Below are 27,076 nucleotides of genomic sequence, written 5' to 3' on the forward strand. Positions count from 1 at the left end.
CTAACCACTGAGCTATGGGAGATTTGTGGTGAGGGAGGTTGTAAACTAGGTTCTTATGTGTGACACACATAACAATTTTATCCAAGTCAACATATCCATTTATCAAGAGCTGTGATCTTAATAACAATTAAAAACTTTTTTGCTCCAGGCTTTGTACATCTACGAATCAAAAATGGCCCTGTTAACCCGTGTGGCCCAATCGTCAGAAGGAGCCAAAGTGCTTCTTCAAGCGGGGCTTATGTCACGCCTGGCAGAATGTACCTTCCTTGATCAGAGGCCTGAGCAGGAGAGGACAGCAGGGCTGATGTCCAGTAGCCTGTATGCTCATGATCAAGACATAAGCCATGTTATGCTTGACTCATTTGTTCCCACTGTAGTGGAGAGATACAGACAGCTGTTAATGCCAGCTCTTAAAGTCTCGCTGGCAATGCTGACATCCCTTGGATCACAGGCGCACAAGGAGGTTGCTTCCAAGGTAATTTAGAAATGTTTGGTAGGCGTGAAGTAATTTTTGTGCGATCAGTACCAAATAACAGTGTCTACTGATTACAGGTATTGCACTTTGTCGTGTCCCATGTGGATGTTTTCATCAGCATTCTTCAAGACCGGCAAGCTGTCCACTCATCCGGCTCACTACAGGAGCTTGGCCTTGTCACAGGAATTGTGTGCAACATGGGACTCACCGAGGCCACTCTGACTACAGACGAGGAACTCGGGCAAGAACAAATCCAACTAAGGGGACCCCTGGCAAGGATCCAACGCCTAATGATTGGATTATTACCGAGATACTGCTCTAGCGAAAACTGGGAGAAGGTCAGCTGTATTTCACTTACTTTCCACTGCTTTATTTGTCATATTTTTTAATGCTCCTGTCATATTTATTGGAAGTTCTGAATGTAACTTAGGTTTTAAGCCAAACACTAAAGCCTTGAAATAAATATATACCAGTATTTGATCTTTTCATTTTTCAATAGTGGTCAATGTATAGTTTCTCCTTATGGTATCACAACACTGTAAAGCAAATGGGTTAAGAGAACAATGAAAATCATCAACTAGGAATGTGGTCTTGATGTAACACTTAATTCTCGGAACTTGCATTAAAAGAAATGCTTGGCAGTCAGGAGGAGAATTAAAATTTGAAATTTATCAGGTTGAATGTGCTCATGTGGACAGACATCTGCTTAGACAGTTTCTCAGTCAAAAAAGCAATTACCTTCCATTCATGGTTTTTCTACCCATGTTAACTTGAAATTGATGATTTCTATTTCGACGCAACTCTTTGATGAAAATACTAGTTGTTTTATTGGAACTCTAAATTTCGCAGGAAGGATTATTAAATTGCTGGATATTGTTATGTTATCATGCAACTAGATCTTATAATTTGCAGATCATCAAATCTGTGATGGAGCAAAACAACGAGGAACCTGGCACCAAGTACAGTGTGGTTGCCATGGAAACTACTGAAAAATTGCAAAGGATCTGTTCAAATGTTGTTGGTTACTGCAGAACAGTAATGAACTCTGCTGGTAAGGTCCTTAGTAATCTAGACGGCAAAAACTTATGTCACCTGAAACAAACCTCTTAGTCTTCTCTAATTGTTTCAAGGGACATTGTCACAAGAAATCTTCTATAATGTTTTCCTGTAATATTACGAGGATGCACTCACTGTTAAGCCAAATAACCTTTGTACAACAAAAGAAAGGCATGAAATCATTCTCCAAGATGTAAATAAACCGCAATCGATGGTTTAAGAAATTTTCATCCAAGTAAAACTGTCAAACTTGAAAACGGTCGGCCTTGCGTTTTCAAGTTACCTCCCAGTCTGTACCCAAACCACTTTTTAACGATGTTCAGGACTAGTAAGTATGTTTTAGCAAGGGCAGGCCACTATGAGTGGATTTACAATTCATACCAACACCTTCATGGGATTTTCAAATTGCACTAAATGTAGGTGATACTGCCCCTTTAGTATTTGATGAATTGTCAGTAAACTAGAATAGTAATTGTTAAGTTGTGCCTGTCTTTTTTCGACTTTTTTTGCTTGTTTACAGCAAAAAGTAGGAGAATACCGTTTACATAGGCAATCTGAACCGGAAGGGATCGCATTGTTAACTCTCAAGGGACTGTTTTAATTTTTTCTTTGCTAGGTTCAGTTCCTGCTCATTGTCATGTGCTGTTTTCGCCGAGCTTGACCGACCCGTTATCTCGTGATTCTCGTCTCACTAGAGAAGGTAAAGAAAAAGAGAAACTTTAATCACGTCATCAGAATAACTATTTGACTTTGAGTACTTGCCCTGTTTTCCTCTGAGCCTAGCAGCGAGAGTTAATATATCAGTTATGGAAATGAACGGTAAGGGAGAAGAGATTGATGTTTCTTGCACTTTGTCCTTTCCCTACATTTTGTTTTCTTCTCACGCCCCAGGAGAACTTGGGGGAAAAAGGCTCTTTGCAATCTCTTGAAAATTTTGGCAAAGCTTTGTTACATGAAAAGGGATAATCACATAATTATGTGGAAAACTGAATTTCTAAATTAATTAGGGTGCGATTGGTAGTTTAATCACTTTCATAGTATCCAATCTAGATTTAATCTAAACTTTGCTCTTGCCAGCTCAGTAAATGCTTTAGAGTTGGCAAAAACGCGTTTCTTGTGTGACTGTTGAAAGCAAGTGGTGTGTTCTGCATTTTCAGGGTGAGGACTTTTATAGTTGGTGTTTGCTAAGCTCTCTGATCACAAACCCACAATAAGGATATTAATGCCCAATTGAATTGAATCGAGTACAAGCACATTAAGGATAAACTTAGCAGTTCTAAATATAACAATGCTGGCAACAAAAGCAGCTATAGACACGTGTGCTTTTGCATACTTTTTATTTATCTTTGTCATCCCTTGTAGCTCTTCGTACGTCTAGCATGGTGTCATCCTACCGTTCCGTCAGCCTTGGTCTTCCTGTGACTTTCATGAAGAAGTGCTGTGATCAGATCCTTCAGACAGCCGAATTGCACTCACAGGCACGCTTGAAGCTACAAAACTTGACCGAGCTGACCAGTGAAGAACTTAGAGAGGTATAAAGTTCACATATGTAGTGATCTGTCAATCATGGCTATTCAACCCGCTCCCCTTCAACGATTTTTGACAACAACACTTCCTCACCCCACTATTGAAGCTGATGGCGTTACTGTTATATAGACTATCAAGTTTAATTTTTCATGAAGAAGTTTAATCGACTGTTATTTTGTTTCTCAAATTTTGTGATAGGTTGGATTAATTGGTAACAGGACTTAGTGCCATCCAATTCTGCCTGTAATCACACTCGTGGTTGTCCAATTTGGTTAATAATTAAAGATCAAATTGGACTCCACTCAGTGCTATTACAATTATTATTTTAATGACACTTGTCAGAAAGCCACTTTACATCAACATTCACCAGTTGTTCTGTTTCTTCGCAGCTGAGTCAAGTGCAGTTTGGTGGAGCTGTTCAAGAGAGGTTATCCACACAACAAAGACACCAGCTGGCTCAGAAATGTCTCACACAGATAGTACACTACAAGGCACATGAGACTTCTTCTCAACTGTGTATCCTTCGTTAAGTTCACATATATTATATTAAAGCATTTTAATGATAGAGAACTCCCCATGATAGCAATAAAAAAAATCTATTAAACACAGTTTGTTCTTATAGTCTTACTAAATTGGTCAGATGGAGTAGCATAAGTTAAACTTACAGTCATTTTCAGGACTGCTATTATTGATAAAATGGCTGTGAATAGTGACTAAGTTGCCTTATCGTTCATTAGGTGTTAAACTTCCTTGATCAGTGGACAAACAAATCAACTGTAGTGAAGACCTACGCTTATCTCTTTGCGTTGAGTTTAGGTGAGTTAGTATTTGTAGGGACAAGTGGTGCCAGCAACTGAAAAACCTCTTTCTTAACTTGGTGAACAGACATTATCGAGAACTGTTTATTTATTCTCTGGCGTCACTTGGATTTCTACTTCTTGCATTGCATCCCATCAGATGAGGAACGGCGCATGCTTGCTGGGCCGACGCTGGCAAGTAGTCAAATGAGACGACTGCAAGGTATTGTTGGAGGACATTTGATGCCCGAAGAACTTTGTTGTATTAAATAAAAAAAGCTAGCAATACTCCTACGTAACAAAACAAAACAAGTTTCTAGTACAAAAATGTGCATCTTAACATTAACACACACTGTAACAGTCAAGTAGTGGCAAATGTGTTGAACTTGCACATTGTTGAAACAATTCTGTATTTGAGCTCGTAGGCTGGTATCCAGAGGGGCCCTGCAAAAAATACAAAAAATAATCAATAAGGTTGCTTTTACTCCTGTTGGTGGTGGTGGTGTTCAATATTCATTGAGAAAAATCTAGGTTTTCCCTTAGCCTTAATTTAAAATAGCCTAAGGATAAACTAATATTAAAAAGCTTGTGGGGTTGTTTGCCTTTTGTAAAGAGATAGTTTCAGTAAGAATTAACCCTTGGACGTACAAGCAAACTCACACCTCCATCATCGTATAAGGGGTGGGGGGGTGGTGGAATTTAAAAATAAACAATTCTTACAATTCTGTTTCAAAAAACTGTAAAAAAATAAAGAAAAATGTTAAAATTGACAACTTTTGGCCAGACCTGCCTGTAATGGCGACGTTGCCATGGCAACGTCAAATATCATGGACACATGGTTGACATATCAAACTTTTTGCAAGGGATGAATGAACAGCTACTGAAAGTTTCAGCATTGTAGAGTAAATCCTCTTTTCAAAATTTCCTAAAAACCTTATGGGGGGGGGGGGGGTGGCATCCACCCCTCCCCCCTCATCTGAGGGTTAAGAACATGGATAACTACAATTACAAAATAATATAATGAAAATGTCAAATATACACAAAATCTTTACAGCTAAAACTGCATGTGACTGGAGATGTATTCAACTTTGACTTTGAATTTTTGCAGAGAGGACATCACTGGCTGGGACTTCATTCACATCTGATCATGGTCCTGAATCAACAGGACTGGGAGATGGTGTAACACGTGAGGAGATTGATGCAGTAAGTGCCACGTAACGGCTGCTTCTGTTTCTTTTGTGCACTCATGTGCGTCAAGAAATTTCACAACCGCCAAGCACCTTCCATCTCTTAGAAGCGTGCAGTTTTAAATAAAAACGTACAGCCCTAGAAGCGTACAGTTTAGAATGAAAATGTAGAGCCCTAGAAGCGTACAGTTTAGAATGAAAATGTAGAGCCCTAGAAGCGTACAGTTTAGAATAAAAATGCAGAGCCGTAGAAGCGTACAGTTTAAGAATGAAAATGTCATTGTAGAGCCGTAGAAGCGTACAGTTTAGAATGAAAATGTAGAGGCGTAGAAGCGTACAATTTAGAATTAAAATGTAGAGCTGTAGAAGCATAGCGCTTATGATAAAAACATAGAGCCATAGAAGTGTAGATTTTGGAATGAAAATTAGACTTGTAAAAGAGTACAGTTCAGAATGAAAACGTAGAGCCCTGTAGTGTAGAGTTTAGAATAAATACATAGAGCCATACAATGCAAGCTTAGAGTTTTGAATGAAAACGTCTGTACTAATCTACAGGTATACACAATCACGTAATGCATTTCCAAGAGTTACCGACTTACGACTGTATTTTTAAAGCAGAATATGTACAGCTCTTATATTCTGTTTTTGTTGCAGCTTAAAAGAGAAACAGTCAGTGCACTAACCGAGACGTTTTTAAAGAAACTCATCGAAATTGAACAGGTAGGCGAAGATGAAGGTGTGTGCATATGTCAGCATGACAGGCGGGTTAACAGGTTTGGTGGTAAAACGTAATTCAAGTGTCTCCTTGATGTATTGCCATCGTGCAGTATAGTGGTTCATGATAGTGATTAAAGCGCGGCCTAGTGGTTAGGGAGCTGGACTTTTAATCCAGAGGTCCCTGGTTCAAATCCTCCTTCCTGCCACTAAATGGATTTGTCTTTGGTGGTCCCAAGTTTAACTCCTCCACGCTTTCGGATTTAAACAAGTTTATATTGTATTTACAATTTTGGTTTGTTTGTGTACAGTGTCTGCAATTAGCACAACAGAGCAAAAAACATCGTTACTTAAATAAAGTTATGAATTTATTTTTTATTTTATTTTATAGTTTATCTATTTGTTTGGTTTTTATTTCCAGACACACGGTAAAGGGCGAACACGAGTTGGTTTCATTCAAGTCCTCGTCCGACGCATCAAACGACTTCTGACAATCCATGGGACGCCTGCACGCAACGAGCAGATGACCAGCGGATTACGCTGACAATCGGCTCCAGGTCCAGACCTTCAGACAAGAAATGCTACAAGTTTGAAGAATTTCCTGTGAAGAGTGCAAAGATCACTGCTGATCTGTTTCAAGCTGTTTTGTCATTTGCGAAGAAGAGCTGCTTGTGTCAACATACATTTGGTCATTATCAGCTGCTGGGGACTGGAACCAAGAATTGACCAAGCCTATGAAGGGGAAATTCATCTTCAGTAGCTATAGGTTGCTTAGCAACGGGACAGACTTTTAGAGTGAGAAGATGACGTGACAACTTTCGTAGTGCGCATATTATTGTCATGTTGGCCAATCAGTCTTCGAAACAAGTAAACATTAGCGGATCCTTTTCCAGTACAACCTTTAGGAGCCAATGGAGAAGAGTGCGTAGATACTGCTAGTATTTTCCAAGACTTGTTCTTTCTCAAATGTACAAATAAAACCACAAGTAATTGTTAGGTAGTTAAAAAAGTACCCTCTTGGTATACGGCAGATGCTTGCCTGGTTAACTATGTACATACCTCTCATATATTGGTAAACCCGACAGACAAAAATCAAAATGTATTTTTGTGTAACCCATGATGTGGTTTATTAAAAAGAAAGTCATGATTAATACAAGTCAAGGTTTTTTCAAGTAAGAATGACAAATGAGTTGTGTTTTTGGCATTGAAAGTGCGGCCAAGTAGACTTGTCAATGGAAAAGCAGCACAGATCTTGCATACTGTTAGTCTGGGTAGCTCCCAAGGGCAGGGTCTCGCTAGGGGGCGATCGCAAGACACGCATAAAGAGAAAAAAAGGAACGCTTGTTAGCTTAGTTCCCTAATCCAGTGTTTTGGTGCACTGGGCAATATTTTGCGCAGCTTATCTCGCAGTTTCTCGGCGCTATATAATTGTGAGAAAATTGCAGAAAAAGGTTGCTCAGGGTAACACCCTAGGTAACACATGAACAGCTTGTAGCGGCATTGCCATGATAAGAACACAGTTCTACCTTGTGTAACGTGTGTTGTAATCGGAGACGTTCTATTTGGGTGTCCCACACCATGCAACTTTCTTGTACAGCTTGTGTTGTAACACAATTGCTACACAAGTTGGATGAAAAATAAATTTAAAAAAACAAACATGAATAGAACAGAAACTTGTAAAAATATCCCAACTTCCTTAATGGTGTATTCACCAGCCTTACAAGCAAACAAAGAATTTGAACAAATGTATGTGATCATGGGATGTGCGGTGGCCTAATGGTAAGTGTGATGGAAATCTGGTACCAAAGTTCTTGCCACACCCACAAAATAAGACTCTGGTAATTTCCGATGATTTCCCTGCCACTTTTAAAAGAAGGCCTTCTTCCTGCCACCTGGTGTATTTGGACTACCACAAATGCTGTAAGAACCCGCTCTGACCCCTTAGCTCTTTACTTTTGTTTACATACCAACATGTTTTGTAAGATCGCCAGTGCAAGATTCTTATGTTTATCTGCAATCAAAGGAGGACGTTTCGCCTGCATGCTTTGCGCGCCTAGTCAAAGCATATCAAAGCGTCTATCACGTGACCTTCTCATTTGCCGCATTTGCGAGTGGAGAGTTCTTCGCACATCAGTCTTACAAGAGGTTTTGAAGCAACAGAGTAGCTGTGACAGGAATAAATTGGGAGTGACAGCAGGAGGCCGCGTGGCCTAGTGGTAGGGCACTGGATCCAGAGGCCACTAAATAGATTTGTCTTTGGTCGTCCTGAATTCAACTCCTCCACGCCAGTTGTAAATAGCCAACTGGTTAGTCTCCTGCCAGTTGGGGTTTTTAACAAATTCATGTTCGATTTGCAATATTTGTTTATTTATTTAGTGTTCACAATCGCACAACAGTGCTAAAAACATTGACACTTCAATAAAGTGATTTATTTTTTATTTTTTTTTATTTTTATAAACAGCTTGATTAAAAGTCTAGATTTAATTTAGTATCAGTTTTGTAACGCTATCTAATATCTCTGTTACATGACTTACTTGACTTATGGCCAAAGCCCTAAGTGGGCATAGGGCCGGTTACATGAAGTGAAACTAAAATACCCCATCGTTTTCGTTAATTCCTTATCATTGCGTGACAGATTATCTCATTAGGCAGTCACGGCGTTGTCTCTTGTCTCAGCCATAATAAATGTAAAATACAATAGCTACAATAATCGCAATCAAAGAACAAATGGCCAAAAGAGCACGCATAAATTCCCGTTTGATTTGACGGCCAGCTCTCGTAGCCTCCAGAGGCATGTTTGCCACTTCTCCCTTGATATTTTCATGTGGAAACGGAACATTTGGAATTTCACATTCCAAGAAATCACACAAGGGTTTCCAACCTTGCTTGATGTTGTACACCAATAGTTTGTCGCGGGGAACAACGGACTTGACACGCTCGTTGTGAATTCGGAATCGCTTCCTAAACACGTAGGTTGATTTGGGGTCATGAGAGCCAAACATCGCATCTGTGAAAGCAAGGAGCACAAAAAACAGTTTCTTTATTGTCGGCGATAGCAGCACTAGCGGTTTCAGAGCGAATGTTGCAGTGTTGAAGACTTTAATTTGATTCACAAGACTTTCCACCCAGGAGTCTTCATCGCGCTCGCTCAGGATCACCTTGCAATCGGGAAAGGCTTCCAAGATTTCCTCGAAGAAAAATTTGCCCGGCATGTCGACCACTGCATCGGCATTTTCGTAAACACGCTTCACATCTGGCTTGACACCATTTTGGAAAACATCAACCCAGTGATCAAGGAAGTCGAACGTTTGTTCTTCCCAGTTGTAGACAGTGAAACCAAGGAGCTGTAAAGCTTTAGAGATGGATTTTGTGCCAGTCTTCGCTGGACCTGCACAAATCACCTTCATTACTCTGGTGGATGCCGATACTTTTTCCCTGAACGAAAAGAAAGAGAAGCAGGAAAACAGTTACTAAACTTCCGTTTTCCAAAAATCGAAAGCGTTTCAGCTTTCAAATATAAATGGTGACGATCGTGTCACGTAAGGTTTTTGTCACGCACGAGGTCACGCTTGTGTAGTACAGGTTTGTTTGTTTGTTTGTTTGTTTGTTTGCCGGGTTTTTTTGTCGTGTTTGATTTTCTGGATCAATTTTATCAACTTCTCTAGAAAAACCATAACACAACCTCAAGAAAGCTGGACATCTTTTTTTTTTAATAATCCGCTCCCCGTGAAATGTTCAGCCGTTTCGGTGGCACCTCATGCACAGTACATGATGCGATCTTTTTAGGGCAGGCGACCGCGTCGTAACGTTTTTGCTTGCCGCGGGCGCAAAGTTTCGTTGCTCGGTATTTTTGTTGTGCATTCTGTTTTGATCAACTTAGTTTTGGGGCTACTTTGATTGAATTTTATTTAATATTTTGCTAACACATCAATGGAACACTTCACTGAAGACGCGTATCTATAGTTTTTGAGCTTTAACTGCGAGAAATGGCTCAGTAAAACGTACCAATGCTGAGCGAATTCGAAGTGGCAGCAATTTATTGTGGCGGGAAATGCTATACCTATAAGGAATAAGGTAAGGCTTACATGCTTTAAGCTTTAATCTGAAAGAAGCTTTGGTATAAATTAGGTCTAAGGTAGCGTTAAAGAAATTCAGAGTTTAATTGTGATTGTTTTGAAGTGTTAATCTAAAATTAAACTTAGGTTCAACTACATATAAATGGATCTTGTGCAATTTCATTCAAACTTATTTGTTGAGTCATTTTAATTGTGGTTCCATCTGAAACAAGCCACATCTGATTGAGGAATGCTTTAAATTCTGAAACGAACGAAAGAAATTTTTTTTGTTAACTGCTAATGTTTTTACACAGTCACAGTTTGTAGATATGGTACCAGCACAATGAGCTTCTGGCAAAGCAATTCCCAACAAGACCTGTCAGTCACTGGCACATCTACTTCACGTCATCAGAGGCCACCAAGTGGCCGTCGTGTACGACCAAGCAGTGCTGGCAGGGGAGGAAGTACTAAATCTCACATATTTGGCGTCGCTGATACTCCCAGACAGGATGTCGCCGTACAATCGTCCAAAAATAGTTTCCATGACAACAGTGCTGCGACTAGCTCAATCCACACCACTCCAGAGGCTCCACGCCCTTTAAGTGGAAACAAACCTAAGAAGACAACTGATCCTATTTATAATGTAAGGACATGGATGTGTTGTGGCTTAAATTTATCATTGGTTTAAAAAATATCTCAATCCATTTTAGTGTTTTATTTTGCATTGTCTCATAGTCATTATCATAACCTGCCACAAACAAAGCTGTGCTCTTAGAAAAATTAAAGGTTGCCCGAAGGCTCTTATGTAAGAAATCTTGGGTGCCCAGCTCTTAAAAACGTTTATGATAGCAAAGTTATACAAGTTGCCCAAAGTCAAGAGTAAGTTGCCTGTGGCACTCGGGGTCTGCTAGAGCACAGCTCTGACAAAGGGAACTGATTTGAAAAATTTATATCAAAAAATTTATAAATTTTAACCACAACACATACATGTGCAATTTCATCCCGGATTTCTTGAGCCGACTTTCGGTTCACTTGTAGGTATGAGAAGTCAGGATTCTGTTGTATTTATAATCCTGGGCAGGGGGACTTTGATGGCACTGACAGAGATGATTCATGATCTTTAATACCTTTTACGACTTGAAAACATGTTCTGGTACCTAGTCTTGTAGCAACTTGACATTTTCCCTCCATTGTGTCTCTGATAAAGAGCTTACAGTAAAACAAACCATAGTTAGTACTAACTATGAACCAACAGAAATGGTGATAGTCAGACACTGTTTTCAATAGGCAGATGATTTTGTAGATATTTTGCTTTGTATTGAACGGTATAAAAAAGTGCGTTAAGCTGTCCCCTTTTTCAACAGAAATGGTGATAGTCAGACACTGTTTTCAATAGGCAGATGATTTTGTAGATATGTTGCTTTGTATTGAACGGTATAAAAAAGTGCGTTAAGCGGTCCCCTTTTCCTCCCAAATCGTGACAGTCATGAATTAATCAAAAGTTTTCCCCTTGTTTTAATTTTGATCATATAATAAATTATAGCAAATTTTTATGTTACTACATGTAGTACATTTTGGTGTAATATTACATTGTCATTTTATATAGGCTGCCGTTATCACAAAATCTCAGTTGGATGCTGCCAGGAGTTTAGCCAAGGTTAGTAGTAAAATATTGGTTACCATTACAGGCTACATGTGTTTTTGCTTTTCCAGGTCTCACTGTGTATCTTGTGTTTTGCAGTTTTATTCCAATTTTTTTTTTTCAATAAATAATAATGGATTGATGTGTGGAGAGAAAGAACTCAGAAAAATATTCTGAGTTCACAGATGGGACTCGAACCCACGACCTTCCGTACACTAGTCGGACGCTCTAACCACTGAGCTACTGAGAACTCTAATGGTGAGCAGTGGTCACCATTAGAGCATTTTTTTTCTGGCCATTTATTATGAATGTGTAATATGGACATTTCATATGCAACCAGAAGGATTTTTTTCTGAGGGGAGGGGGGAGGGAAATGGCTTTTAAGGGAGCAGGGATGGCGCAGTGGTGAGAGCGCTCGCCTCCCACCAATGTGGCCAGGGTTCGATTCCGGCCCGGTGCCATATGTGGGTTGAGTTTGTAGTTGGTTCTCGCCTTGCTCCGAGGGTTTTTCTCCGGGTTCTCCGGTTTTCCTCCCTCCTGAAAAACCAACATTTCCAAATTCCAATTCGACCTGGACAGAGGACCCGCATGAAAACCAGCTAGCGCTGATGTGGCTTCCTCTCTAAATATGTTTTTTTTTTTAAATGGTGGAATGCATAAATTATTTCCTTATTTCCTGTAAGACTACATTTTTTAATTTACATGTAACTTGAACTTCAAAAGTTCCAAAGAATAGTTTAACTGTTAATGAGCTGAAATTGCTAAAAGACTAATAATTATTTTATGTTGTTTCTGTATCAGGCAAATCCAAATTATGCCGACCAACCAGCTGAAGTGCAAGTTTTTGGAAGGAGTCGCCTGGGTGGAAGAAAAGCACCTCAAGGGTTTGTGTCAGTTATGTACTTAGATAATAGAGAGGTTAAACGGAAAAATTCTGATTTTGCCGCTTCAGCACACATAAAGCCAGTTGAAAAATAGGAAAAATCCCCAGTATGCAAACAATTTCCCTCATGTACAATGGCTAACTCAGACACCAAGTCGTTCCGCCGGCCGTAAACGTCATGCTTAACCTCTCTAATAGCTTCCATTAACATTACTTGATGCCTTGCGAAATTTATAGAAAGTAATCAATTTATAATATGTAATAAATTATTATATTTTATAATTATAATTATAGCTAGCAGAGCCACGTAATCAAACAGCTATGAATCTGACTGAATTTTCAAGCTATATGTACCAGTATGCAGAAGATGTATGTAGAATGATTTGATTTTTCTGCAAGCTTATGCCGCTAGTTAAATCTGTGATTCAATTTTACAGAGTGCCACAGTTAGACCTGGGATACCTTGCAGATGACAATAATAAGGTATTGTTTTATAAATTACACCAGGCTTGACTTAAACCTTTTCAAGAGTGCTATAGAATTTAATACAGTGGAACCTCGATTTAACGAACCTCTATATAACGAAGTCCTCGGTTTAACGAACGATGTTCTTCAGCCCGTCCAAAGTTACAGTAAAATGTATGGAACAGGACCCGATATAACGAACCCGATATAACGAAATCCTCGTTATAACGAACACAATCCAGAAGCCCAAACGTAAAATGTACCTCGATATAACGAAAAAATGCCAACACGCGACAAAAGATGAATGCGGAACAAACCAACAAGGATGAAAATCCTTTAATCCTGTAACAGGAGAACAAGTTCAAGTACAATGTCCACTCTGTCTTTTACATTATAATTTTTTTTTAGAAATCGAAATATCCGGAAATCTGGGTACGTAGTACAACGTAACAACGTTAAAAACTAATTAACTATACCTCGATATTATAACGATTTTTGCGTTTTTCCGCAAATTCGTTATATCGAGGCGATATAACGAACCCTCGATATAACGAACAAATTTCATCAGTCCCTTGGCACTTCGTTAAATCGAGGTTTCACTGTAGCACTGTGCACAGTTTCTAAAAACGGATTCTGTCACTCTAGACACCCTACATGACCTAGACAAGAATTGCATTCCGGGCAAAGGTTTTGTATGAGTGCGATATATGTTAGACAAGAAAAATGGGCAAAAAAACAAAACAAACATTGAAAGCTAAACATAGCTTTCCAATAAGAAAAATGAATTACAGTGAGATGATTCAAATAGTATACAGAATGTTACCGTGCTAGGAGTAAACTTTTGGTAATTAATTTTTGCACTTATTGCTTATAGACTTTTGCAGAATCCGTCTTAATTGCAAGCATTGCATAAACTGTTATGCAAGAATGTGAACATAAACAAAGTGCATAGAAAATCCACGACCCACGTAAAATTTAAATGGATACAAAATTAATTTGTGCAAACCTGTAGGATATCAGAACAAGCTTTTGGGAGCATTAAACAGACAGACTATGTTATTATATTATACTGTTTCAGGCATTTAATGTGTTACACATATATATGTACATGTTATTATTGTAGTTGTCACAGCCAGTAGCAGTTGATGGTCCTCATCTGCACACACCAGACTCTAACAGCAGTCTTATCAGGTACAGTGTACACTAAACAGTGCTTCCAACCCCTTTAAAACTTTTTATACTAAGAAACAGTTTTCTTACTAAATACAGGGAACCCATTAAGACTAACCTTTTTGCTAGGAAGCCTCGATATAACGAGGTATTTTGCTAGGTAGCCTATTTTGCTAGGTAGCCTATTGTATTGGTTTGAGCCCAGTGCTTCAACCACTTGGCCAGGCTGCGTCCTCAAATAAACTGAAATGACTGTTTGAGTGCATTGCTTTCGCCATCGTTATAAAATTGGACAGTCACTGTCACAGTTGATTACATGTACATTTATTTATACTTTTACACTTGTAAGCTAAGTCCTGGTTGATCTACAAAACAAGCCTCAGTGTACATACTGACTGTAATAGAGTTGTGCATTGAAAGTGTTTTGAACTCCTTAAATTTGTAGCTGGGGAACCCCTCTTCATAGCTCAAGATTTCAGCCTAGTCCTGCAAAACCTAAAGGTGGTGGCTGGCAGGTTAGTGTTGTGCACTGTAAGCTGAATAATTGTAATGTGATAAGCAAAAAAAAAAAAACATTTTTTTGCTCTAGATCTTCAGATTTTAGAATTCCATTAGGAAAGTACATTCTTGAACATATTACATGCAGATACTGGACACAAAATGACAAAGATAGTGTTAGATAATTATCGTAACACATGCTTAACTCGTGTGCTATATATTCCAAAGCATTCCGTTTGAAAGCTACTACATTCTACACAGTTCTGTTGTCTTTTTTACATGTTCATGTAGGTTCAACAGGCTCGTGCTGTCCAGACCCAAAAAAAGCCAAGCAACATGCCCCCTCTTGATCTGCAAAAGTCGCATGGGGATGATGACATGAAGCAGGTTTAGTATTTAATGTTTACTGTATTTTCTATCATCTTGTACTAAAACAGGGCTGTCATTTGAGGGCTATAACTCATAACACCTGTTACGGCCGAGTGCACTCAATGTTATGGGTGATGACGCCAATTGGTGTTACATTACACTAGAGTTCAGAGTGAAATGCTATGGGTAATAGCTTCAATGTAAGAGCTGCTTTAAAACTTAATGACAGCCCTGCAATAAAAATATCATACATGTACAGTATGTCTCAGGAAAAAAGGCGCTGTTAAAGTCTATTTAAAGCAACTACATATCATGGCAATATCATAAGAAGTAGCTGGCCTACTGTAAAAAGCCTGACTATTAAGCCCTTTTCTCTTTTAAGCCCCCCTCTAATAAGCCCCTATTCCCCCCACCCACCCACACACACACACACACACACACACACACGCATGCATCTGAAGGTTTATCCAGATGAGGGCACTTAATGTGTCTTTTCAAGACCGTTTTTTTTTTTTTTTTTTTTTTTGGGGGGGGGGGGTATAAGAAAGGGGAGGCTTATTTCAAACCATATATCATAAATGTAAAAATATTATTTTTTTTGTCCGGCCTGGGTTCTTCGCCGGGGTTTTTCCCTTTTTCTTTTTTTTGTATAATTTTTTTTCCCCCCCCGGGGGGTTCCGCGCCCCCCCTTTGGGGAGAGAGGGGGAAAAATCAAAAAAAAAAAACCACCCCACCCCCCCGCCCCCCCGGGGGACCCCCCCATGTACTGATGGTTAAACCTTTTCTTTAGGCTCTTCAGGAAGGAAGAGACAATGATAGGGACATTGGCCATGGGGTGCAATTTGAAGAGAAACCGTTGAAGGTGATCATTGAGTATTTAAAGGGGCGCGGTATCATAAGCCTCTCTTTGAAAAGTCAACCTGGAAAAGTCAAAAGAAATATTTTACATTACTGGAAACCTAAAAATATGGTCCAGCTTTGTCAAAACTGACTATAACAGTCCACTTAAGTAACAGATCTAGAAGAGGTATTATCATGAGTTATACAGGCATGCAATTTCAATCAAAAATTCAAAACATCTGGCAGATGTTTTCAAACTCTGCCCATATGTCTTGGAAAAATCATTAAAAACTTATTACATTTTGCTCTCCTTTGAATGATTCATTTAAATTTATAATATCTTCACCTTGGCGTTCTAGGCGCATCTTGTGAATGAGCAAAGCTATTGCATTTTTTATAGTCATAGTTTTAGCTTTTTTATGGCCACAAATGCATCAAAATCCCGATGATACTGCCCCTTTAAGTGCTTAAATTGACGTCTTCCGTTTCCCCCCCCTCCCCCCGTCCCCCCCCCCCCTCCCCTTTTTTTTTGTTTTTTTTTTTTTTTTTTTTTTTCCCCTTTTTTTTTTTTTTTTTTTCCCCCCCCCCCCCCCCCTCCCCCCCCCCCCCCCCCCCCTTTTTTTCCCGCTTATATGTTTAATTTATAAAAAAGGAAAAAAATGTAGTTTCAACTAGTAATTACCTTTTTTCAAAGTTGGATGGTTAAATTATCTAACTCTTATTAACCATTTTGGATATTTAAGTTGTCGTACTTAATTTGCCACTTTGGTGAAAAATATAGCAAACTAGGCTAGCATTATTTATCAAAACTGTTCTCTTGACTGTGTAAAAGAGTATAATTTGACAAACTAAACTCTTACTGGACTATTATGACACATCAAAGATCTTCATACATGTTGAACTTTTCCCATGATGTGATGGTTACCATTATATCATAATAAGTGTCAATAATATCCAGATAAAATTGCGGTTTTCACTGTGAGTGTCGAAAGTAATTCGCTTTTGCCTTTGGTTTTGCGTTCACTATGCTTAGTGATTGGTTTAAAAATTTCGCGCCACTTTCTCGGCCAATCAGGAGTAAAACCAAAACCTAATTGTGACCTCGCTCGCGCACATTTTCCCGCGCTTCGTGCCAACTACATGTATTTGCTTCGAGATTTGATTGGTTCACTGGATTGTCTGTGTCCTTTGTGAGTGGACACCCAAGAGTAATTACTTTGGTTTTGGTTTTACGACACTCAATTGAAAACTGCACTATCCAGATAAAATTGGGATTGGTCTGTCAGTGTGTATAATGAAGGACTACTGGGATTTTTAAACAATATTACTGAGTTTTTTTTACTGAGTTTTTAATGTAAACTATATTTTTCTTTAGAATGATAGTTTATAATTTGAAGACTTATTTTAGAGACATTTGTACATCATGATATCATATTAATTTTAATTTGCACTTTAAATTTTTCAGGTGGACACTCATGACCCTTCTGAGAATGCAAACAAGTAGGTTTTCGTCAATAATTATATTAATCTACAAGACCCTAACCTTTAAGTTCATGACTCTTAACAATTATTAAATTGTAAATATCATATTTAATACTATGTAATCCCCCTGAGCCCTGGGTAAGTCTTATTCTTTTCCAGACCTTTTGAAAGGTAGATGGGGGTGAGCTTTAAAATGAAGTAAAGGCCTGGCTAAACTAGGAAACATTTTCGAAACATTTTTTTTTTTTGTTTCTGGTGGTAAATTAGGGGTAGCAAGGAAAATTTTTGGGGGGGTAAATGAATGGAAATTTTGGGTTGGGGGAATTTTTAAATTTTTTTTTTTTTTTTTTTTTTTTTTTTTTTTTTTTAAGGCTGACAGACCCTTTGACAGGTAGATAAGGGTTAGCTTTTAAAGTGAGGAAAGGTCACTTTCAGAGAGCAATGGTCATAAATCAGGTACCATACTTAATGTAGGAGACATTGTTGATATTATGTGCCTGTTTTGCACACAGAACTAAACTCCATATTAAGAATACATTACTCAGGAAAAAAACATAACATGTAGTTATCTCGAAATAGGTCTCCTCCTGTTGATGAATTTCTTCAGTTGGCTTGCTACATGTATCTTTCAGAAGGAGGGGATTAATTTGAATTGAAGTATTAAAATTCTACAAGGGGTCTTTTAGAGAGGGAGGTTGTTATAATGGAAGGTAAAGGTGAAGTCTGTGTCTGAGCCAAGTGGCCCATACTGCCGGAGCTTATCCCGGTTCCCGTAGCATTAAGTGAGTAGGAGTATTTCTACTCCCCCCTGGATGGGATGCTAGTCCATTGCAGGGTTACCCCCCCCCCCCAGTAAATTCGCTCATGGTACCCATTTATACGCCTGGGTGGAGAGAGGCACTGTGAGAGTTAAGTGTCTTGCCCAAGAACACAATGCAGTGCCCCAGCAGGGCTTAAACCCAGGCCGTTCAACTCAGAGTCAAGCGCGCTTACCATTTGGCCACCGCGCCTGACACTAAAAATAGCTTTCAACAGCAATTTATACTCCTAAAGTGATGAATTTTTATTATTTTGTTAGTAATAGTGAAGTCTAATAAGGGCACCTTCGGGCGGGGAAAGTGTGTGGTTTTTTTTTTTTTTTTTTTGGGTTTTTTGGGGGGGGGGAAAAAAAAAAAAAAAAATAATGTAATTAATGTGCATATTTGGCTGTTTTTTCACTCATCAGTATCATGGCCAACCAGCACGACAGACCCTGGAGTACACAACCACACACCCAGCGAGAGATGGCTCAGTTGAAAACAAGACAAGAACGGGTACATATTCTGATTTCTGAGTTGAAAAAGAATTTAAAGTGATTAAAGTAAACTTTACTGATTCAGACTTGTACCTAGTAAATGGATTGATTGAAATGGAAATTGATATTCATGGTAACATGACATTAAGGTTTGGCAGCCACTAGTTATTCCACCACAGTCTTTCTCAAAACTTTACTATAGGCACTTTGGGGGTTAAAACAAGCCGGCGACTGCCAGAATTTTGCCGGCTACTGACAGTAAACTTGATTATATGTCACCGGTTACTCAGCTAGCGACAAACAAGTCACATATTGTCACAGCTGCCTAATCTTCCAGTTGCTGACGCCTACCCCTGTATAGGTCTCTTATGTACCCTTTGTTTTGAGTCTTCTCTTTATTTGGAGACAATTTTTTTCATCACAGTTGTATAATATAACAAATTATTGTTGTGCTATATAAATACAAATAAAAGGCTGGGTTGTTTGTTGCATCTTAGGAAATTTTAAATTCAGAGAAGAAGAAGGATCTGATTGTAGAGACAGTTCTTGTAGATCAGCTGTCCAGGTAAAAATAATCTACAATTTTGTACACTCAGGTATCTTAGTTGAAAGCTTAAGGTTACACCGTCTGGCTGCTGCCACATATTATCTACAGTTATTGTATTTGTGATTTCAGTGATGTCGCTAAGGGCTGGCTGCCGGCTATTTTAACCAGCTGAAATAGAATTTAATTCCCCCTAATTTTACACAAAAAAAAAAATTTGGGAAAATTTTTTATCTCTACAAGGCACAAAAAACTTTTTTTTTTTGATGACCCGTTAGTTTTTTTCCCCCCTGTGATCTCTGTATTTGTGTCTCTGTATTGATTGATCTTTAAGTGCTCTTTAATGAGGTGGCATAAATATAATTTAGAATCCTCACTTTCTTGTATTTAGGGCAGCTGTTTCTGATCCAGAAAAAAACAACAGCACTATTCCTCCTGATTTGGGACCCAAACAACGAAAGCAAATGGAATTTTATAACACAAGGTACTGTAACTGTAAAATATGCAAACTACAGTGTTCAAGGACCTAAACTACCTGTTTAAATATCGAAACTCTTGTTTCCTTTGGATATTATTTTTTTTTTTCTCCCCTTTTTCTTTTTTTTTTTTTTTTTTTTTTTTTTTTAAAATTTTTTTTTTTTTTTTTTTGCGGGGGGGAAAAAAAAAAAAAAAAAAAAAAATTTTTTTAAATTTTTAAACTGCAGGCTAGAGAGAGATGTATCGATAGCTTGAGTTAAAATTGTAAAAATATGATAAATAAATTATATGCATCTAAGATGAAAAATCACTACTGACAGTGTACAAACAACATTGCACCTGTTATGTTTTATGTTATGGACCTAACTTTGATACCACCGACCAGTTATGAGAGGACTGTTTTTGACTGTTCAGAATCCTTGATTTTTAGAAGTTGTTAACTTCTCCATTAATTTTCCCCTTATTTGACATACACAGGAGTCCTTCCAAAGGTCCAAACACAGAAAATGCCCTTTCCAAGAGGGTGCGTTTTGGAGCCAGAGTTGTGACAAAGAATGGCCGTGATGCTCATAGAGAATTAAACGGGTTCTTCTTTTCAGCAGACAACACACTTACGCTCTATGAATTTCACCAGTTTGGCACAAGGTTGGTTTTGACGTTTTATGTTTGACAATTTGTATTGTTGAATCCCAATTTCTTGAACCTCCCAGGAAAATTGGAATCTGGAGTTCGAGAAATAGGCCAGGGGTAAAGTTGCAATTCTGATCAATGTGCTCACAACTTCTGAAAAAAGGCTGATCTGGAAAGCACATGAAATTTGCAGCTAAAGAGAAAAGTTTTTCCTTGACCCAGGTCTATAATATCAAGTAAATACCAACAATATTGTTCTGCAACTTACAATAATATTACCTAGATTATGATCCATGCCACCCTCCACTGTAATTTATAGTCTGTCATTAAATTCTCTAACTGGGTCTTGTTTACTATCAGATCATCAGCTCTTCCTTTCATTCAGCGAGGTTGTTATAGCCATGTTAGAGGGAAGAAAAGAGGACAACCTTACACGTTATTAGACATTTGTGTGGTAGGTTCTGCTAGTTGGTTTAAATTGTGTCAGCTACTACATCACAGACAATGCATCTTAAAAAAGGTGGCAAGTTTTTTCAAGTTTCACATTCGTAATCTGTCTTTATCGTCCTCAGTCAAAACTATCCTTGTTTATTTTACACCGTTGGTATTTTTCTTTGTTAGAATTTAAACTTTTATTTTGAGGTTTTCCTTCAATTTGAAACTGATCAGAAAAATGACTTAGTTATTAAAATACTGTGACATTGCTCCTTTTACATGTGTGTGTACATTGGCTGGCTTGGTAGGCCCTAGATAATTGTGGCAAAATCAACAAAACGCAGTGGGTACTAAGAACGTGAACAGCATTTGCCTCTGGAATTAAACCTATGAAACTATCAAATTCCAGATTCGCATCAGTGCATGTTCTTCGTCTTTTGTTTGGAAGGTGTATGTACAACATACAAGTCATGTAGATTTGTCTTATCACAAAAATAGAAATTGCCAAACATGTAAAGTGTATGATTGTTTTTAAAAGTTGATTGTTGTAAAAATCCTAGGGGTAAGTTATTGTTAATTTCACGATCACTATCTAATGTTATTTAACATTGTTTTGATTTTGTTGCAATTTCAGGGCAGTAATTTATCATTTATGACAGAGCCACAAACATCTCTACCACAGAGCATAAGAAGCCGCCCTGTTGTAGTGTTTAGGGTTTCCGAGGTCGATGAACAAGCTAGAGAGACACAACTGTGAGTGAAAATAATCGTTATTTAATATTAATTTTTACTATCTGTACATGTTTTTATGTTTCAATAAATTACTGTTGTTTTTCTTTTTCATTTTTGCTCAGTTTGGTGTTGAATGTGCAATAATAGTAGACTAACTGCCTCCCTCCCTCCCTCCCTACCTCCCTACACCCAACCCCCCACCCTCACTGCCTGCCTACCTATTTTTAAGTGATTCATTCATTTGATATAGATATTATAAGAATTGTTGGTGTGCATTATACATGAAGTGAGAATGTATAAGTTGGCCATTGAAATATAATGAATTGATTAGGGCCGCCTTAGAAAAGAAAAGAATACTGAATAATTAACAACTATTCACCTCAGTGTCGGTGGCCAGTGGTGGATATTTACCGAGCCGTGAAACTCAAACAGTGAGATAATAATAGCCCGAAAGGATGACTTTTGACTTGTTAATTACGTTAACGAGTATAGTTTTCGCGCACGAGTTGCTCGGAGGTGAATAATTAACAATTATCCTGCGAATTCGTGTGGATTTCGCTTGTTTTTGGCGGGGGGGCGGGGGCGGGTGGAAAAATAATTTTTATTTTGGAGATAATTTTTTTTTTTTTTTTTTAAAAATTTAAAAAAATTTTTAAAAAAAAAATTATATTATATTTTTTTTTAAAATAATTTTGGGGGGCGCGCGAATAATAACAAAGGATATTCGGAGTTTAAGTAGCCAATCAGCGCTCTCCAAAAACGCTATCCACTGTTTGAGTATATACTAATAATTATTATAATATTAAGTATGGTTCTTTAGTAGTAGCAGTACTTGGTAGTGATAATATTGGATTGTGGTAAGGGAAAAGTCAGAAATTAAATTTCTTTTCCCTTGACAAGTTCAAGTGGGAGCAATCAATAGTTTATTGAGAAAGAAATTGAACAAATAAGTATCAAAGATTGAGATGATAATAGTTTATATATGAAAATAATAATATCTGTCAACAGTTTTGAAAGCTGCCAATCTCTGGGTGACAAACGTTTAATAATGGAAAGATTGGATAATCCACTCTCCAAAGCGGAATTACAACAACAAGAACTCTTAGAAAATGTACAAGGTAGGTGTAAAATCAACTATTGACAGTAGTTTATTTAAGACATATAAACAGTAAAATTAATATTAATAGCTACTTTTCTTTGCAATTTGTTTTCAGCATAATTATGCCACGTGTTTAATTGTACTTAAAATTTATGTGTAGTATTGTTTAACTATTCATTTGGTGGTAGAATTAGTTTTTAATAAAATTATTAAAAATACCCATGTATTGAATGTCAGGGACTTCCCTCTGGTTTCATATGTTTGTGACCAGTACTACATGTGCAATCTTGTAGTACAAAAAGTAATAATAAAAAATAGTTACCGTACACAATATAATTAACTTTATTATGCTGCAAAGTGCTTACTTGTAACATTTTAATTATGTTGTGAACCCTTTTTTTAAAGAAGAAAAAACAAACACTAGTCTTTAATCCCTCAAATCACAATGTATATATTAAGTGTCTTATTATTTCTCACTCTTGATGGTGGTGGTTTGTTGTAATTTAAGGTGTGGTCAAGAAGCAACTTCAAAAGAGGGCTGTCAAGACAATGATGGGTCTTGGTCAACATTTTAGAAAGATGGACAGTTCAGGGGACGGATTACTAGATAGACATGAACTCCAAAAAGCTCTGGAGACTTATCACATTAGAATACCTGATGAGGTAAACAAAAAAAATTAATTTAGTTTAGTTTATTTTTGCCCAGGTAGGGGGCACAGTGGCCTATTGGTTTGTGTGCTGGACTCTGGATAAAGCAGTCTGGGTTCAAGGCCCTGGCCGGTGTACTGCATTTTATTCTTGGGCAAGACACTTGACCCTCATACTGTGCCTCTCTTCACCCAGGTGTATAAATGGGTAACTGGGAATTTACTGCTGGGCGTAACCCTGAATGGACTAGCATGCCATCTAGGGAGTAGAAGAAATACTCGGCCTAGTTGCTTCATGGATGCTATGGAAACCGGGATAAGCTCTGGCCTGATGGGCCACTAGGCTCATAATTTATGCAGACTTTACCTTTACATTATTTTCGGGCATTTGTCATTTTTAACTCACTTTTGTTTGACGGTTGTGCATAAAAGTAAGTTACAAAATAAAAATTTAAGCTTACTTAAATCCTGAAGCTTGCTTGAAAATGAAACCATGTATGGAATTTAGTTGAAGTTATGGTGACCTTTGTAAAGGGTACAGCACTGAACCTAACAGTTAGTAGGCTCAGTAGCCATGGGGAGCAATTAAAATATTATGGATGGATAATCTTTATCAGCTATTGTAATTATTTCAATGTTCCAATACTAAATCAAAAAATAACCAAAGCAACTGAAGGACACAGATTGAAAAAGATACTGTATAATTATTCCCCTAGAATATTATCAACTACATTGTAAAGTGAACTGGACAAATAATAGAAATAATATCTCATTGAGCAAGGTTGTCAATTTTTTTTCTCAGGCATTTACCCATTTGTGGAATGTTTTGGATGTCAACGGAGATGGGTTCTTAGACTATGGAGAGTTTTCAAGAGGATTTATTGGTGAAATGAATGAATTAAGAAAATCTTCTGTTAGAAAAGTAGGTGTATACAGAGAAAACTAAAAATTTCACCATTTTTGTGCAGTGGTTTGAAGCGATAAGAATTATCAATCTGCTTCTTTGCATTCTCTTATTACAACAGTAGAACCTCAGTAACTCGAACTCGGATAACTCCAACAGCAACGCTAACTCATACTGTTTTTCTTCAGAGTTTGAGTTTATTGATAAGAGAAATGAGAATCATTTTGCTATTTTTTTTTAAATGTTGTACATGCCTGAGTAATTCGACGTCCAAAGATGTGGGATGTAGTCAACATACCTTTTTAATATCAATTATTATAGTGATTGGTACAGAATCACTACTTGTACATCGGTAATACTATTATAGAGCAAATTTTGATCAAAGTTGAAAATAATCTGTAATCATTGCTTTGGTTTACTTTACTATGTTCTGTCAGATTGGTTTAAAAATCTTGCACTGTAACCACCTGCTCAACCAACAGAAGTAAAACCAAAATCAATTTTAACTTGCCTGCTTGTACACATTTTTCCTACTTTATGCTTTGTGCCAGCTTACATGTACTTTCTTTGTGTTTTGATTGATTCACTGGATTGTCTTTGTCCTTTGTGATTGGCCAGAGTGATTACTAATTGGCTTTGGTTTTAAGAGATTTAATGCATTTCAACTTATTATTGATCATTTACTCTAGTGACATGTTATGCTGCTTTCAACAGGTGTTCCGTAAGTTGGATCCCAATAAAAGTGGTGTTGTTAATTTGAACAACATGAGAAAGTTTTATTGCACCAAAAAGCACCCAAAAGTTGTGTCAGGTACTACAGACTATCATTTCTGTACATACTATGAATACTTCTATCTCTAAATCGTTTTTGTAAACCACCAGAACTGTAGTTCTCTAGTGTATATGTAACTTAATATTTACAGTTATGATGCTCTGTGGTTACAGGACTAGTATGTAATTTGTAAGACACTTCAGTTCTATTTGGACAATGAGTACAGCGACTTTGATAGTGCAGAACAAGAAAGTGCAAAAATGGTTGACAGATTTAAAAATTATAATAAAAAAAATTCCCAAATTTTTATATAATTAAATTGTGTAATTAAAGGTAGCAAAAACACAAAAAGAGCTTTGGATAATAATTGCTAATTGGCCTGGAAAGTTGCCAGAGGAGTTACTTTAGCAGCATACCAAATTGTTGGGTAGTCATTATACTTACATGTAGTATGGGGTAAAATTAGTATTTTTTTGTAATCCAAAAGCAAGTACCGGTAGTTAATAAGTAACCAAATACTCATATTTTCTTAATCATCCAAACATAATGCTCTGTTATACCAAGAGAATGATGATTATTTTTAATAATATTCTTTCTTCAGGAGAAGCTAAAGAATGGGAGATTGAAGAGGCCTTTCTTAGCTCTTTTGAACTTTGTGAGAACAAGGGACAAGTTACTTATGCGGTAAGCTAACATTTTTTTTTTTGCCGATGATGATGTACCGGTACCTGCATGTCAATACCGGTATGTTAGGTTTTCCTGAACAAGTGTATATTATCCCACTGAGGTTTTATTGAGATACAGGTGATTACTTTATAGGACAGCTCAGAGGAAAAGTAGTTTCTAGACTACTTAGATTATCAGGCCAGCTCTTAACCCATTGACTCCTGGAGATTTTTGAAAAAAATACATGTTTTGGACATTTTGATATTTCAGGGTCAGTTATGAGCCTAATTAAGCTCTAACCTACTGCAACATGAAGGCAGGCCTTTCTTTCCACTAATGTTACATTTATTGACATATTTTTTTGCTTGGGCATGCACAAACGGCAAAGTTTGGTCCTTCTTCCAATGGACCCTTGCATGAAAAACATTCTATAGATGATATGTTGCATAACTGTGTATTTCTTAAATTATATACACTTTACATGTTGACTTGTGTAAATTACTTGACTGTGTTGTTTGTTTTTTTCTAACAGGAATTTGAAGATTACTATGAGGGTGTAAGCCTTGGCTTTGAAAGTGATGAAGAGTTTACTGCAATGATGAGAAATTGTTGGGGCATATAATGCCCCAATTTTTACAATATTGTACAGTATCACCTGTCTACAGTGGCCTGGTTCTTAGTCTAGGTAGCATTCCAGTGCTGCATTCCAGTGGCGCAATTTAATACAAGTTAAGGACTGGCACACGTTTATTAATCAAATATTTAGTGTTAGGGTATTTTCTCAGTCAGTTATTTATTTTGTTGTAAAAGACAACTTAGGCTCTCAGGCTTGTGTAAAATACCTGATTGACAGTGAAGCAAGTTAAAACTACTAAATTGTAGTTTAATTGTATTCAAAAGAATCATTGTATAGTAACAATACTTTTAGAAAGAGACATCCAATAACACTTTGCTTTGAGCTCCATGGATAACTCCAAAGTTGTACTAAATTATTTCCTTGACAGCAGAATGCCAGGGCCGGAATAGATTGTCACTTTTAATAGGCTCATTTTAAACATTTTTCAGAATATATCTTTAAGTAAACAAACTCAAGTTTTTTTTTTCATAAGATCCCTATGTTATAGTTTGAAAACTTTTAATTACAATATTTTACTGTTAGTAAGGAAGGGAAATAAATATTACAATGTAAATTTTGATGTGTAAAAAAGTAGACCGTTTTTAGATGACAAGAGCGTTTTTACAAACTATGGCTCGGGCTTCTCGTGGTCAAATAAACTATACCTGTCTTAGTAAGGCTATCAAAATTGCAGAAGCATGTGCACATTATAGTCTGAAAAACTACAGTGCAAAGCGGTTTATTTCCTGTTCAAGAAATGTGAGCAAAAGGTGGGAGTTGTGATCATTATGAGACGTGTTGTTGCAGAAAATATCCATGTTGTGGTTCAAAATATAAATTTTTCAAACCAGTTTGATTTTTATTTCCCTTTGTGTAAGATTATGATAATGAATTTGAGGGGGACAATGAAAAAAGAAAATTAAACTGGTTTGAAAAATTTTAAACCAATAGAAATATATTTAAATCACAACATCCATACCCCTCCCACAGGAGGTTTTTTGGTTTGAATCCCCCCAGCCACCCCTCTCGTACTTTTCTTGAGATCCAGCATGGTTAGTAGTCTAGGACAGTATAAGTACTACTCTAGTACTACTCTGTAA

The 27,076-nt window shown here is 37.4% G+C and overlaps 3 protein-coding genes across 3 annotated transcripts in view; 2 read left to right on the forward strand and 1 right to left on the reverse strand.

Moving 5' to 3' along the window:
- The window catches only part of LOC144644509 (nuclear pore complex protein Nup205-like), a 29,562-nt gene extending 22,650 nt beyond the window's left edge, over positions 1-6,912 (forward strand). The window contains exons 25-34 of the mRNA XM_078504005.1: positions 149-475; positions 553-813; positions 1,388-1,526; positions 2,148-2,231; positions 2,894-3,063; positions 3,448-3,574; positions 3,944-4,078; positions 4,964-5,058; positions 5,697-5,762; positions 6,178-6,912. Coding sequence (XP_078360131.1) covers positions 149-475; positions 553-813; positions 1,388-1,526; positions 2,148-2,231; positions 2,894-3,063; positions 3,448-3,574; positions 3,944-4,078; positions 4,964-5,058; positions 5,697-5,762; positions 6,178-6,300 — 1,527 coding nt within the window. The 3' untranslated portion in view covers positions 6,301-6,912. The remainder of the gene's footprint in view (positions 1-148; positions 476-552; positions 814-1,387; positions 1,527-2,147; positions 2,232-2,893; positions 3,064-3,447; positions 3,575-3,943; positions 4,079-4,963; positions 5,059-5,696; positions 5,763-6,177) is intronic.
- Positions 6,913-8,131: 1,219 nt separating this feature from the next.
- LOC144644527 (uncharacterized) lies at positions 8,132-9,308 on the reverse strand. The gene has a single exon (XM_078504039.1). The coding sequence runs from the start codon at positions 9,161-9,163 to the stop codon at positions 8,429-8,431; it is 735 nt and encodes a 244-aa protein (XP_078360165.1). The 5' UTR covers positions 9,164-9,308; the 3' UTR covers positions 8,132-8,428.
- Positions 9,309-9,443: 135 nt separating this feature from the next.
- On the forward strand, positions 9,444-26,210 carry LOC144644511 (calcyphosin-2-like). Its single transcript, XM_078504009.1, has 22 exons — positions 9,444-9,830; positions 10,126-10,454; positions 11,418-11,468; positions 12,255-12,337; positions 12,774-12,819; positions 13,925-13,992; positions 14,417-14,486; positions 14,761-14,856; positions 15,629-15,700; positions 17,144-17,178; positions 18,386-18,473; positions 18,952-19,019; positions 19,390-19,482; positions 19,953-20,120; positions 20,466-20,559; positions 21,175-21,293; positions 22,281-22,390; positions 22,880-23,034; positions 23,821-23,940; positions 24,637-24,733; positions 25,296-25,378; positions 25,893-26,210. The coding sequence occupies exons 2-22, from the start codon at positions 10,155-10,157 to the stop codon at positions 25,980-25,982; spliced, it is 2,106 nt and encodes a 701-aa protein (XP_078360135.1). The 5' UTR covers positions 9,444-9,830; positions 10,126-10,154; the 3' UTR covers positions 25,983-26,210.
- The last annotated feature ends 866 nt before the right edge of the window (positions 26,211-27,076 follow it).

This window comes from Oculina patagonica, chromosome 2 (genome assembly GCF_052425735.1).
Source record: "Oculina patagonica isolate OP01 chromosome 2, crgOcupat, whole genome shotgun sequence".
In the NCBI taxonomy this organism is placed as follows: Eukaryota; Metazoa; Cnidaria; class Anthozoa; order Scleractinia; family Oculinidae; genus Oculina; species Oculina patagonica.

Bases quoted from the DNA above. Each gene is read 5' to 3' on its own strand.
- LOC144644527 (XM_078504039.1), bottom strand. From the start codon at position 9,163: ATGAAGGTGATTTGTGCAGGTCCAGCGAAGACTGGCACAAAATCCATC.
- LOC144644511 (XM_078504009.1), top strand. From the start codon at position 10,155: ATGAGCTTCTGGCAAAGCAATTCCCAACAAGACCTGTCAGTCACTGGC. The intron at 10,455-11,417 runs GTAAGGACATGG...CATTTTATATAG, and splicing joins CAACTGATCCTATTTATAAT to GCTGCCGTTATCACAAAATC. The intron at 14,857-15,628 runs GTTTAGTATTTA...CCTTTTCTTTAG, and splicing joins GGGATGATGACATGAAGCAG to GCTCTTCAGGAAGGAAGAGA.